This window comes from Chroicocephalus ridibundus, unplaced genomic scaffold (assembly GCF_963924245.1).
Source record: "Chroicocephalus ridibundus unplaced genomic scaffold, bChrRid1.1 SCAFFOLD_94, whole genome shotgun sequence".
NCBI lineage: Eukaryota > Metazoa > Chordata > Aves > Charadriiformes > Laridae > Chroicocephalus > Chroicocephalus ridibundus.
Window position 1 is genome coordinate 599,436 of NW_026961295.1, and position 13,776 is coordinate 613,211.

A 13,776-nucleotide genomic window follows, 5' to 3' on the forward strand; every position below is an offset into this window, starting at 1 on the left:
TCTGGAGAGACTCCTTCCACTGTGACGGGACTGAAGCTAACCTGGGAGAGTGCCCAGTGACTGCCCTGGGGGCCTCGCCGTGCTCCCATGAGAACAACGCTGCTGTCATTTGCTCAGGTGAGTGCAGGAAAACACTCGGTTACTCTGTTTTCCTCTTAAATGCTCCCAAAGCAGGGGACCCTGTGGCAGTGCAAGGCTCTGGCTCAGAAGGTCCCCACAGAGGGCTGGCAGCAGGCAGGTGAGCTCCAAGGCCCTCCTGCAAGGGTGCCAGAGCCTGGAGACATGCTGCAGGCTGCCGGGCTCCCCGATGCCGCCAAGGGCTGGGGCATGGCTGCTCTCCCCAGGCCCAGCTCGCTTCGCATCCCTGCGGCTGGTGGGTGGAGGAAGCCCGTGCGACGGGCGAGTGGAGATCTTCCAGCACGGGAGGTGGGGCAGAGTCCTGGATGAGCAGTGGGACGTGCAGGAGGCCAGCGTGGTGTGCCGGCAGCTGCAGTGCGGAGAGGCAGAGGCAGCCTACAACCCCCCGAAGGCTCAGAGAGGGACGGGTCCCGTGGGGCTGCGCGGGGTGCGGTGTGCAGGGCACGAGGCCAACCTGACCCTCTGCAACACCTCCCTGCCTGAGAGTGCGCTGGAAGCAGGGATTGCCCAGGACGTGGGGGTCGTTTGCCGGGGTGAGTGGCGCTGCACGGCCCCCCCAGGCTCTGGGCTGGGTGGGCAGCCGGCCCTTGACGGCAGCCGGGGTTTCCTCCTGCTACAGGGAGCCGTCAGGTGCGGCTGGTGAATGGGCGTGGGCGCTGCGCTGGGAGAGTGGAGAGCTACTACCAGGGCAGCTGGGGGAGCGTCTGCGATGACGGCTGGGACCTGTCTGATGCTGCCGTCGTTTGCCGCCAGCTGGGCTGCGGAGGGGCGCTGGAGGCGGTTGGCTCCGCTCGCTTCGGGGAAGGCTCCGCTCAGATCTGGCTGGAGAGCGTGAACTGCTCCGGGGCCGAAGCTGCTCTCTGGGACTGCCCGGCAGGGTCCTGGGGGCAGCACGGCTGCGGGCACAAAGAGGACGCAGGAGTCGTCTGCTCAGGTGTGTGCCGGGAGCTGTGGTGGGAGCCCAGCGCCCAGGCAGGCCGGGACGAGGGGAGAGCCGGACACGGCCGAGGCTGTTCCTGGCCAGCTCTGAGCCCCTGACAAAGGCCATTGTGGGGACACCCATGCACAGGTGCCCTCAGTCCCACCGGGGGTCCCTGGGGCGCTCCGCTGTCCCTGACGGGCAGCAGGGAGGGCAGGGGTGTCTGTCCATCAGGGACATTTCTCTGTCCGTGGGTGCAAGGGGGACTTGCTGGACGTGCCTTTGCCTGTCTGAGGGCCTGGCGGGTGCAGGGGTGTCCCTGCTCCCCCAGCCCCAGCCCAGCCTGTTCCCCCTCGCTGCCTTTCCTCCCAGAGTTCATGGCCCTGAGGCTGGAGAACAGCACCAACTGCTCCGGGCGCCTGCAGGTTTTCTACAATGGGACGTGGGGGAGCGTTTGCTCCAACTCCATGACTCCTGAAACTGTGTCGCTGGCATGCAAGGAGCTGGGCTGCGGGGACAGAGGGTCCCTGGAAACACAACGGCCCCACGGCAGGCTGTCTGGCACGGCCTGGCTGGATCGTGTGGAGTGTGGGGAGAGAAACAGCTCCTTCTGGCAGTGTCCCTCCGCTCCCTGGCACCCGCAGTCATGCGACGACCTGCGAGATGAGACCCACATCACCTGCAAGGGTAATTCTGAGCTAGCCGGGCACCAGCATCCCCTGCGATCCTGCTCCTGGCTGGGCATGGACAAATTCCTGGGCCTGCAGGGGCCTTTCATTTCCAAGCCAGACGCTTCTGCTGCTGGTACCAAAAATGGGACTTCCTCTCCTGGAGCCCCACACATTCACCAGCGGTTGCCAGCCGGGCTCCCAGCTTCGCCTGGTTGAGGCAGAGGTTTCTCGAGGCAAGGTCCCAGAAGGGAACAGCCAGGGCTCTGAGGAGTGTCCCTTCCATGGACACCCTCCTGCTGCTCTGTGACCCAGGGTCCCTTTGGGGCCGAGCAGTCAGGGTCCCCCACATTGCCGAGTGTGTGTCCCCTGAAGGACCGGGGTTCAACTGCTGCCATGGGTGGGTGGCACGAGCTGAGCTGAGCCCCGCTCTCTGCTGCACGCCCCCCCTGCAGCAGCCCCTTCACCACAGCGTTTCCCTCTGCAGGGAGTCAGCCAGAAACGCCCCTGGCCCCAATGGCTGCGTGCCCCAGCACCCCGAGCTGCACAGGCAGCTGCTCCTCTGCATGCCCCTCTCGCCTGGCAGGGCTCTGCCTGCTGTCCCGCGGCCCTGGGAGCTCTCTGCCTTCTCCAGACAGGGAGAAGATTCGTGCCGTGGGAGGGGAGAAGGGGTGCTCTGGCCGAGTGGAGGTGTGGCACCGCGGCTCCTGGGGGACGGTGTGTGACGACTCTTGGGACATGCGGGATGCCGAGGTGGCATGCAGGCAGCTGGGCTGTGGCCCTGCGGTGTCTGCCCTGGCCGAGGCTGCATTTGGGGAGGGGAGCGGCCCCATCTGGCTGGAGCAGGTGGAGTGCCGGGGGACAGAGCCATCTCTGCAGGACTGCTGGGCCCGGCCTGGGGACAGCGGTGCCTGCCGCCATAAGGAGGACGCGGCCGTGATCTGCTCAGGTGAGCGGCAGGGCTGGGACACCTCACAGGGAGCCCTTTTCCCCATTGGCTGCCATCACGGCTCCAGAGCTCCTGAGCGCAAGGCCATCCCTGCAGAGCAGGAGAGCCTTTTGCCGAGTGGGCAGCAGCTTCGGTGGGGCTCGATGTCCTCCAGCTTCTGCCCGCAGGGCCCTGCAGCCCCCAGGGGCACCTCCCGGGCTGCCGGCTCTGTCCCTGCTCTGGGCCCTGCGCTCCTTCCTGGCCATGCTCACCAGTCGGGCAGGAGGGGCGATTTGGGTGGGATGTGGCAGGGATGTCTGCACATGCACACGTGCGCACACACACACACGGTGTCTCAGAGAGGAGGCTCCCTGGTACCTGCACCCCCACCCTCTCAGCCCAGCTCTCCTTCTCCTCCTCTGCAGATGCACCCAGGACGGCAGCACCAACCCCTCCAGCAGGTAACCCGTCCTCCCCACCAGCGCCGGGTCTTCTTGGGGCCAGGCTGTGACCCACAGCCGGAGGGAAGGGGCTCCTTGCTGGGCTGTGAAACTCCCAGGAGGAGGCACCGGGGTAGCAGTGGGGCGGGAGGCTGGGGAGGGCTGTCATTCACCCACTCAGGTGGGAGCTTCCCCATCCCTCATCCCCTGAAACCCGGTACGTAATGGGGGTCAGGACTGGGGTGTGCCGGCCCCTCACCTCTCCCAGGCCTGGTGCTGCCCTTTCTGTGTTCCTGCCATGCAGATCCCACGCGGGGCCGTCTGACCGTCAGCAGGAGAGTCTCATTGCCCATCATCATGTGCATCATCCTGAAAGCCGTTCTCTGCCTGTTCCTGGCCCTCCTGGCCGGGCAAGTGCGAAGCGCCAGGGCTGGGCGCAGAGGTGGGTCCCTTCCCAGGGGAAGATGCCTGCTGGCAAGGCCAGGGGTGCCGTGGGGTGTCAGTGAGCGGGAGAGGCAGAGCTGGGGGACAAGAGTGCGTGCTCTCTGCGGGATCCCATCCCCTCTCTGACCATCCCTGGGCCAGCCCTGCCTCTGTCCACGGGCTCTGAGAGAGCCCAGGAGCCCTTCCCCGAGGCCATGTACGAGGAGATCGGTTCCAGCCCAGCATGGCAGAAGCAGGCAAGGTTCAGCGGCTCAGGTTGGTGTGCGTCCCTCATTGAGGACACATCTACAGTGCTCTTTCCCCTGGCTGCCACCCAGGGTTGACCCCTGCAGCCCCCTAACCCATGGTTCGTGCGGTTGTGGGGCTGTTGGATCTGTGTGGGGAGCACCCATGTCCTGGGCCCAGGAGAGAAGCTTTCTCCCCACCTGCTCTGCGCGTCCCATTTGGGGACAGCCCCTCTCTGCCTGCCCCTGCACCCTGGGGGACACCTGAGGGGTGAGGGAAGGGGCTGTCCCAGGGCAGCTCTGGCAGGCCCTTGGAGATGGGCTTTGTCCCAGGGCAGCAGGGTGAGTCCTGAGCCCTCGCCCCCGTGCAGCCGTGGCTCTGTGGGTCCCATGTCCCCAGCAGCACTGAGCACAAGCTGGGTCAGCAGAGCGCACTCCCCTAACACCCGCTGGGCCTCTCTCCAGGCTCCTATTCAGAGGGGTCCCTGAGCAAGCTGCAGCCCTACCCCGGGGACAGCGAGGAGGAGGATGGTCTGGGGTCAGCACCAGCTAATGGGGGCAGGAAGGGGTGGATCTCTCCTCCCTGCAGACATGTGATGGACAGCAGTGTCACTGAGCGTCATGCTCGGAGCTGGGAGGACGGGCGGGATCTCCTGTGGGGCTGCAAACACCGACGTCGGAGCCCCACGTCCCTGCGCATCCTCCCATCCTCTGCTCTGCAGAACGCATCTTCTCACTGTCACCAGCTCTCCTCACCTTTCAGATGTCCCTGTCCTGCCTGGAGGTGACCCAGCTGATGGCTATGATGATGCCAGGGAGGTTTCTGACCCTGGGGAGGATCCTTCCCCTGGGCAGGAAGACTGGGAAATGCCCAGGGTGGCAGAGGAAGTATCCGGACCCACGGATACCCCTGGAGGTGAGAGGGAAAGAAAGAGCTGCTGGTTCCTGGGGTGGCATCCCCAGTGCTGGATGATTCACTGTCACACTGAGAGCCCAATGTGCTGGGGTGGGGGAACCTGCCCCAGGAGTTTTTCCTTGGGGGGACCGTGGGCGGGAGAGGGAGCTGAACGTCTCAAGACTGGTGAGGAGAAGGGAGGAAGGTGACGTACAGCCCAGGAGAGGCACCCCATGGGGTGAACATGCAATGGCCTGCCTTGCTTCTTGCAGGGCCAAACCTGCTCTCCCAGAGAGGTGCTGGTGCCCCCGGAGCTAAGGGGGATGGCTGATCCCTGTCCCCAGAGAGCACGGGCTATGACAATGCTGAAGGGGTGCCTGTGGCACATCCCCCTGAGGACACAGAGGCTGTGACACCGGAGCTCAGTGCACAACAGTCCCTGAGCCCCGGGCCAGGAGAGCCCGTCCCTGCAGTGCAGCTGGGGGCAGCCAGGAGGGAGGAGAGGTCTGTGCAGCTGGGAGAGCCGTGAGCACCAGGGAACCCTCTCCCTTTTCCCACGGGCAGCAGAAACTGCCAGGGGTTTCCTCGATTTTGATTCCCCTGTTTTTACACAGGGGCCCCCATATCGGTTCTTATTAAAAGCCTTTGAGCCAGAGCTGTACTTGCCTGCCCAGGTGCTTTAGTGTCTCCCCGAGGGTGGCTGGAGGAAACCAGAGCCCAAAGACATGGCGGTGGGGAGGGGGCACGTCTCGGGTGGGTGTGTGGTGCAGGGCAGTGAGCTGAGCTCAGGTCCAGCACAGCTGCCCGCCTCTCTCCTGAGAGGGGGCTCCAAAGAGGCAGCGCACACAGCCCTCCTCACCCCACAGCCAGACCCTGGCTGGGCAGGACAGGCCCACAGTGCCTGCAGAGGACCAGAGGCTCCAGCTCCAGCCTTTCCATCATTTATCAACTATCTTGGTCAACAGGGGAGGTACCAGATGACTGGAGGGTGGCTAATGTGACACCCATCTACAAGAAGGGTCAGAAGGAGTGTTGTGCGAAAAGGGGCCAAGCGGTTTTGGCAGAAGATAAACCCCCTTGCGTTCTAATACTCCTCACCGAGGTGGGAGGCCAGGTGCGGCTAGGTTTAAGTTCTGAGTGATGCCCAATTCAGCACTATCAGCCCAATCGCTTTTAATATGTATTAAACTATTACGATTTGGATACACTAATAGTGGACTGCACCTTCAGTCTAGTCGTGCTCCTGAACTAGCACGGCCTCTCTCAAGTTTTGGTCGCGTTCAGTGAGAAAGCGAAACGACTAGCTACTTAAATAGTGCAGTTTATTTAAACAACAGATATACAGGTTCTTTAGGATTGCCAGTGATAAATACACTGTCTACAAAGCACGTGCAAATAAAGATATTGTTAAGTATACAAAGGTGCGACAAAATTATAAACGATACAGCCTGGCTATAAATGTAGGGTAGAGATTCTCTAGAGAAATTTCTAAGGCCCGAGAAAGCACTCGGTGTAATCGCAGTCTTACCCAAAGGCGTCCCTATGGGGGGAAGGAAAGGCTCAGCCCGTCGACTGATCCCGGAAATCAGCGGTGGAATTCTTCGCGATGGTGTCTTCCCTGACATCCCCTCTCTTTTGGGCTATTTTTATACTATTTTTTTATCTTCAAAGTGGAGTTTGAGTGACTTTAGTCATACGTACTTTTATTATGATTAATGTATTCAAGGAGGAGTGTTCACACCTCGGGGGTGGGTAGCCTCCGGGATGGAGGTGTGTTTTGGTACATTGTGGTGAGCAAAGTTCACACAAAGGACAGCATTTCATCAACATTTGATGAAATGTTGGCTTGGGTAGTGCGTAGGCCGCTTATCTGTTCTGTAGTACCATCTCGTCCCCATATCTGCTATTCGTCACAAGGAAAGGCCACAGAACAAGCGCGTTCCGTTCCATCCCTCATGTAGTTTCACAAACAACATGAGACAGGGAATCACAGATGTGGCATTCTTCGTGTGCTAGCTGCGGCTGTATTCTACCTCAGAAGCCTCTTGATTTTATGACTTTCCTTAATGTGTGAACAATGCTGTATTTTTGTATTCTTGGCCAATTTAGTAATTATTCCAGAAGGAGGATCCGGGGAACTACAGGCCTGTCAGCCTGACCTCGGTACCAGGAAAGATCATGGAGAGGATCACCTTGAGTGAGCTCTCATGGCAAGCGCAGGGCAGCCAAGGGATCAGGGCCAGCCAGCAGGGGTTTAGGAAGGGGAGGTCCTGCTTAACCAACCTGATCTCTTTCTATGACCACGTCACCCGCCTTCTGGATGCGGGGAAGGCTGTGGACGATGTCTATCTGGACTTTGGCAAGGCCTTTGACACCGTCCCCCACAGCCTTCTCCTGGAGAAGCTGGTGAATCATGGCATAGACACGTGTACTCTTCGCTGGGTAAAAACCTGGCTGGATGGCCATGCCCAGAGAGTTACGATTAATGGGGTGAAATCCTCTTGGCGGCCGGTCACCAGTGGTGTCCCTCGGGGCTCAGTTTTGGGGCCAGTTTTGTTTAATATCTTTATCAATGATGTGGATGAGGGGATTGAGCGCACCCTCAGTAAGTTTGCAGATGACACCAAACTGGGTGGGAGTGTTGATCTGCTGGAGGGTAGGAAGGCTCTCCAGAGGGCCCTGGACAGGCTGGAGGGATGGGCCAAGGCCAACTGTGTGAGGTTTAATAAGGCCAAGTGCTGGGTCCTGCATTTCGGTCACAGCAACCCCAAGCAACGCAACAGGCTTGGGGCAGAGTGGCTGGAAAGCTGCCCGTCAGAAAAGGACCTGGGGGTGCTGGTGGACGGCCAGCTTCACATGAGCCAGCAGTGTGCCCAGGTGGCCAAGAAGGCCAACAGCATTCTGGCTTGTATCAGGAATAGCATGGCCAGCAGGAGCAGGGAAGTGATGGTGCCTCTGTACTTGGCACTGGTGAGGCCTCACCTCGAGTGCTGTGTTCAGTTCTGGGCCCCTCTGTACAAGAGGGACATTGAGGTGCTGGAGCGTGTCCAGAGGAGAGCGACCAGGCTGGTGAGGGGTCTGGAGACCAGGGCATATGAGGAGAGGCTGAGGGAGCTGGGCATGTTTAGCTTGGGGAAGAGGAGGCTGAGGGGAGACCTCATTGCCCTCTACAACTCCCTGAAAGGAGGGTGTAGAGAAGCCGGTGTTGGCCTCTTCTCCCAGGTGAATAATGACAGGACCAAAGGAAATGATCTGAAGTTGCGTCAGGGGAGGTTTAGATTAGATATTAGGAAGAATGACTTTACTGACAGAGTGGTCAGGCACTGGAACAGCCTGCCCAGGGAGGGGGTTGAGTCACCATCCCCAGAGGTATTTAAGGAACGTCTAGAAATTCTGCTCAGGACAGCGTGTGACTAAACAATACTGATGGCCATGCACTCCGGTGGGTGATCCTCAGCGTGGCTTTGTCAGCTGTCCTGGGCACATCAGAGGTCTCACTGCAACACCCCCCCGGGGGAAGGATGCTGCCATTCAGGCTGCAGCTCCAGGGAGTGCCTCTCCCTGAGACTATGGGTCCAGTGGCCTCTGCTCTGGGAACTGAAGACAAGGTGCAGGAGGCGCCTGAGGAGGGGAACAGACTCTGCACCATTGAGCATGATAAAGAGGAGAGGAACTGGGTCGTTCAGAGACCCCGCAGAGGACACATCCCGATCCTGTGGAGCAGGGAAGGAGGCCCAGCTGGAGACCACCCCAGAGCAGCCCTGAGTGGAGAGTCCTGCCCAGGGGGAGGCTGGGGACTTGTGGGGCTGGAGGAAGGCTCCTTCTAAGGCGCAGATGTGCAGGTCCAGGGCAGGGACAGTGCTCTGGCAAGAGGTGAAGGAGCAAGCAGGGATGGGGCAGGCTGGAAGGCGGCAGACGGGCTCTGCAAAAAGCAGAGGGAGAAGAATCACTGCTGAAGGCCAGGGCTGAACCAGGCACCTTTAGATCTTCAGTCTAACGCTCTCCCAGCTGAGCTCCTTCATCCCTGCCCCAGCAGCCCTTGTCCCTGGGCCACCCCTGCCGGGCCCCAGGCTGACACAGACGAGGAGTTCTCCTCAGGGAGGTTCCCAGGGAAAAGCTGTGCCCAGCCGCAGACAGAGGGGACCGGGTCCCTCCCTGCCTCCAAGCCCAGGTGGGCTCCAGCTTTGGTGGAGGCCACGTTACGCTGGGCGTGCCAAGATGTGTGTGGGCCTCGTACAAAGGGGACAGTAGTGAAGGTAAGTGGGCAGGCCAGGCATGTGCAGCTGCAAAGGCTGAGGGCCAAAGAAGCATAGGACCGATGGAAGACCTTATCGCCTGGAAAGCCTCCTCCCACACATTTTTTCCCTTGCTGAACTTTGCTGCTTCGTTCCCAATTCCTCTCCCTCCTTCCCCCTGAGCAGTGCAGGGCGATGGGGAATGGGGGTCCTGGTCCGTCCATAACAATTCCTCTCTGCTGCTCCTTCCTTCTACCACTTTTCCCATGGGGTCCCTCTTACAGGCTACAGTCTTTCGAGATAAACCTGCTACAGCATGGGCTCTCCTCAAGCTGAAATTCTTTCAGGAAATATCCAACCTCTCCAGTGTTGGGTCCTCCACCAAGTGCAGGGATTACCTCCTCTGCTGTGCTCCTCTCCTTAGGCTGCAGGGAAATACCTGCTCTACTGTGGTATTCTCCACAGGCTGCAGGAGACCATCTGCTCTGGCACTTGTAGCACCTCCTCTCCCTCCTTCTTCACTCACCCTGGTGTTTTCAGGGCTGTTTCTCACACTGCTTTTTCCCTCACTCCTCTCCCACTCGAGCACTTGTGTCCTCTCTTAAATACACTCTCACAGAGGTTCCACCACCCTCGTTGATGGGCTCAGTTTTGGCCAGCGGTGGGTTTCTTTTGGAGCCGTCTGGAACCAGCTCTGTCTGGCATGGAAGCAGCCCCTGGTCTCTTCTCACAGAGGACCATCCCTTCAGCCCCACCACTACCAAACCCTGGAGAAGGACACCAATTCCACAAGCCCTGGCTCTGCACCACAAACACTCTGGTGTGAGTCCTCACCCCGCATGGGCACACGGTACAAGCTGCACTCCGAGGATTTTTCCTCCTGGGCACTTTCCAGCCCAGCCCAGCTCCCTCCAAGCTCTGCCACCTCCCCTGCCCTCTCTCCATCCCAGCCCAGTCTGCGCTGGCCCAACAGCAGAGCCTGCCCCAGGGTGCTGCAGAGCTCTGGGCACTCGCTCCACAGCCACAGCCCCTCTGAAGGGCACCGCAGCTGCTGGGGGGCAGAGGAGGGTCAGCCCCAGAGATGGGGGGCATGTGGGCACAAGGCAAAGGCAGTCAGTGGGCCCCTGTGTCCTCCTCCCCAGGATATTCTGAGGGGTCTGCAGCCCCTCACTGCCATCCCCTCTCCCCAGCCCAGTACAAGAGCCCTGGCCCTGGGGACCCTCAGGCAGCTCCTGCCGCCCCAGTGACAGAGTGGCACTGGGACAGCCTGCCCCAGGCTGCTGCAGCCACAAAGGTCTTCTCATCTCCCGTTTATTCAGCCCTGCTGCTGATGGGTCTCAGACAAAGAAGTTGGAGCTGGTTCATGTATTTTATTTAAACACACAGAGAGACTGAGTCTTTATTTACAGAAATGTTTTGTGTCACAGCCGAGAGGTGAAAAGTTAAGGAGGAGGGGAGGAATAGTGAATGCTTGTCACACCAGATGCTGTGAATCCTTTGCAGAGGAAGGTACACAGTCTATGGTTGATGAAAAAATGTCCAATCAGTTTCCTCAGGGCATCCTTGAACTCCTGGTTTCTCATGCTGTAGATGAGGGGGTTCACTGCTGGAGGCACCACCGAGTACAGAAATGACAGCACCAGATCTAAGGATGGGGAGGAGATGGAGGAGGGCTTCAGGTAGGCAACTACGGCAGTGCTGGTAAACAGGGAGACAATGACCAGGTGATGGACGCACGTGGAAAAGGCTTTGTGCCGTCCCTGCTGTGAGGGGATTCTCAGCACAGCCCTGAAGATCTGCACATAGAACACCACAATGAAAACAAAACACTTAAAGAATAAACAGGCACCAAACACAATAAGCCCAACTTCCCTGAGGTATCATTTGTTCCCGAGGTACTGCCAAAGGAGGAAAGCACACTCACAAGTCAGGACAGCTCTGAGCAAATCTCTTCCCATTGCCTGCCCTTCCAAACCCAAGCCCCGAAAACACACTTTGCCTGTGTCCTTTTTTGCGGGAGCTTTCTGCATTGCCCTTGTTGGAGCTCTCATTGTTGCTGGCCAAGTGTGCCGTGAGGAGCAGAGCTCTGCTTGTGGGCTCCCAAGGAGTCATCCCTGCTCCACAGCAGCGGGGATTTGGGAAAGGGGTTACAGCTTCTGCCATTCACTAGTTACCTCATCTGTGATCCACTTGTAACGCAGAGGAGCTGCTCAGCATATTCCTGCAGGAAAACCTCAAGGAAGCTCCTGGTTGTCCTAAAGCTGCAGTGACATGAGCAGAGCTGGCCCAGAGCAGGCAGCGAGGAGCGGAGCTCCGGCCATGCACAGCTGGCGGCGGTCCGGGCCAGGTGCTCCCTGGCCGCTGCGTGGGCGGTGACAGCGGCGGGGGGAGGCGCCGGTGGCCTTCCTGGGAATGAGCAGCTGATACTTGGCTCTGCTTTTCTTCCCGCTCTGCTCTGCTGTAGCTGAACACTGAACTGCTGTCCCCGAACACCCTGGAAGCACTCTGGACTAACTGCGCGTCTGTAAGATGCCAGCGGTGCGTGTGTCGGCTTCTACAAGAGTGGGGGTGGCTCTCTCAACGTTGCCAACAGTGAATGCACAGCTGGTGGCTGCTGCCTCTTGTTAGGGCTGAGGCGTCCCTTCCTGGTGCATCTGGAGCAAGAACAGGGCCAGCACGATGAGCTGCCTGGGCACCTCTTGGTTTGCACATACAAACTGTGCTGCAGTGCTCAGGAGCAGCAATTTGTTGCGCTTTGATCATAAATGACCGTGCCATGTAAAAGGGAGTGTGTTGTGTCGCTCCTGGTGTTCCTGTGCGTCGGAGGCGCTCACTTGGCAGGCGCAGCACTGCAGCCAGGGCCGTTCCATGACAGCGCTTGAAATCTGCATCGTGGCTCCCAATGGCAGAAAGCTGCGTCACCATCCCAGGGAAGCCCAGAGCAGAACTCCCGCGCAGAGGCGACAGGAGCCCACAAGCCCACTGCCTGCTGTATTTCCCACTGGGCTCTGAGGGGGGAGAGCGGAACTGGGGGCTGTGATTTGTCAAGGGGATGCCCCCTCTGTCCCTGTGACCGCCGTTCATGGCCAAAACAAAGGGAAAAAAAACCCAACACAAAATAACATCAAGGGCTTTTTATTAGTTAAATAAGAAATCACTTTCTGGAGAGCAGCTGTCCCTGCCCAGCTGCCCGGCTCCTGGGTCTGTCCCGCGGGGGCCTTGGTGCGTGAGGGAGGTGGCAGTCGGACGAGTCGCTCTTGCTCTCCGCTGCCTTGTGCAGCCCGGGCTGGTGCTGTGCTGGCCCTGTCAGGCAGCAGGGGTGGCAGGAGAGAGCAGAGTGAGCTGGGGTGGGGGCACTGGGGGGGACACAGGTGGGGAAAACCCAGCACCTCGTGGGTGCCCTGCCCTCCCCGCTGCCCCTTCACACCCATGGGATCCTCTCCCCAAGCCAGCCCCGGCCGTACCCTCTTTGTCCGTGAGCACGGGACTGTCCAGCTGCTCCCTGGACATGCAGCCGTCCTTTGCCAACAGGTCCACCACGTTGCACTGGGAATGAGAGAGCGGGCTGGCTGAGCCACGGGGCCGAACTCGGCATCCCTCAGCAACCCTCCCACGGCCAGCTCTCCCTGGGGAAACTGAGGCACAGATGCCCCCCCCGCCCCCGCAGAGGCTCGGCCTCAGTGGCCCCCGCCGTATCCCTACCTTTGTCATCCCTACCTTGTTGGGGAGCAGGAGCGGCTGGAGGCGCCGGGGGAGCTGGAGGCCCTGGCGGCGCTGCAGCGGGGTGGTGACAGTGTGGCGGCCCCCGCAGCTCCGCGGCACGGTGGGGTACTTGACCTCGGCTGGCGGCTGCCTGTGGGACGGGGTACGCGGATGCTCAGTGCCCGGCACCGTGGCAGCCCGTGCTTCAGCCTGCTACGGCAGGGAGGGGGCCAGGGGCTGCTCCCCGCGGGGGTCTGTCCCTCCCGGCTCCCCTCCGCCTGCTGCAGGAGACCCCCCGGCCGTCCTGCTGGGTCTGCTCTTTCCACTGGCAGGTCCCTGCACCCCACGCCAAGGACAGCAGGAGGCAGGAGCTGGGCTGTCCCGGCTGCAGCGCTTGATTTCAGCAACTTGTTTGGGAGAAGGACCCTGACCTCCCTAAGCCCGAGGTCAGGCTGAGACCAGACACAACTCATCGCACGTGGCTTCAGCGCCCTTGAGACAGAGACTTGGGCCAGACGGGCAGCGAGGGGGGGCTGTAAAACCCCTCAGAGGCGGGGTAAGCACAGCTGACCCTCTGCAGCACAGCTCTGCTCCCCTGCCCTGCCCAGGTCCGCCCGGACCCCACCGCCCCCACCTGGGGAAGAGCTCTCCCTCGCCGGGGCCAGGCCACCCTGCACCCCAGTGGGACGGGGATGGGTCCCCGTGTCCCCTACCTGTGGTCGTGCTGCTGTTCCTGCTCTGGCTTGAGAATGGTACGGGGGTGCTCGGCCGGCGGGGGGACAGCGGCGGCAGGGATGGGATGGTCACGATGTGCCTGGGGAGGGCAGGAGCCGTAGATGGGTGACGCGGCAGTGCCCTGAAACCCATGGGCTTGTAGCCCACGGCACCCCCTGCTCCCTGGGGAGGGCTCTGCGTCCCCCTGCTGCCAGGCAGGGCCGCGAGGGGGCTGGGCAGGGTCAGACCCCCCAGGCAGAGCCCCGAACCCCTGTGCCTGGCACGGCGGGGCACTGCCAGCACCCATCGCCCCCCCATCCCGCCCACAGCGCCAGGTGCTACTCACGGGCCAGGCACCGACATGTCGAGGGGCCGGTCGCAGGACAGGCAGTGGAAATGGGTCAGCAGCGGGCTGGAGTGGGGAGAAAAGGGCTGGGTGAGCTCCTGGGGGGGACACAGGCAGGCAGCT

At 60.7% G+C, this 13,776-nt stretch overlaps 1 protein-coding gene across 1 annotated transcript in view; it reads left to right on the top strand.

Moving 5' to 3' along the window:
• The window catches only part of LOC134509184 (deleted in malignant brain tumors 1 protein-like), a 78,904-nt gene that overhangs the window by 1,844 nt on the left and 63,284 nt on the right, over positions 1 to 13,776 (top strand). The window contains exons 2-5 of the mRNA XM_063321668.1: positions 264 to 284; positions 762 to 1,072; positions 1,430 to 1,686; positions 2,377 to 2,674. Of these exons, the coding sequence (XP_063177738.1) occupies positions 264 to 284; positions 762 to 1,072; positions 1,430 to 1,686; positions 2,377 to 2,674 (887 nt within the window). The remainder of the gene's footprint in view (positions 1 to 263; positions 285 to 761; positions 1,073 to 1,429; positions 1,687 to 2,376; positions 2,675 to 13,776) is intronic.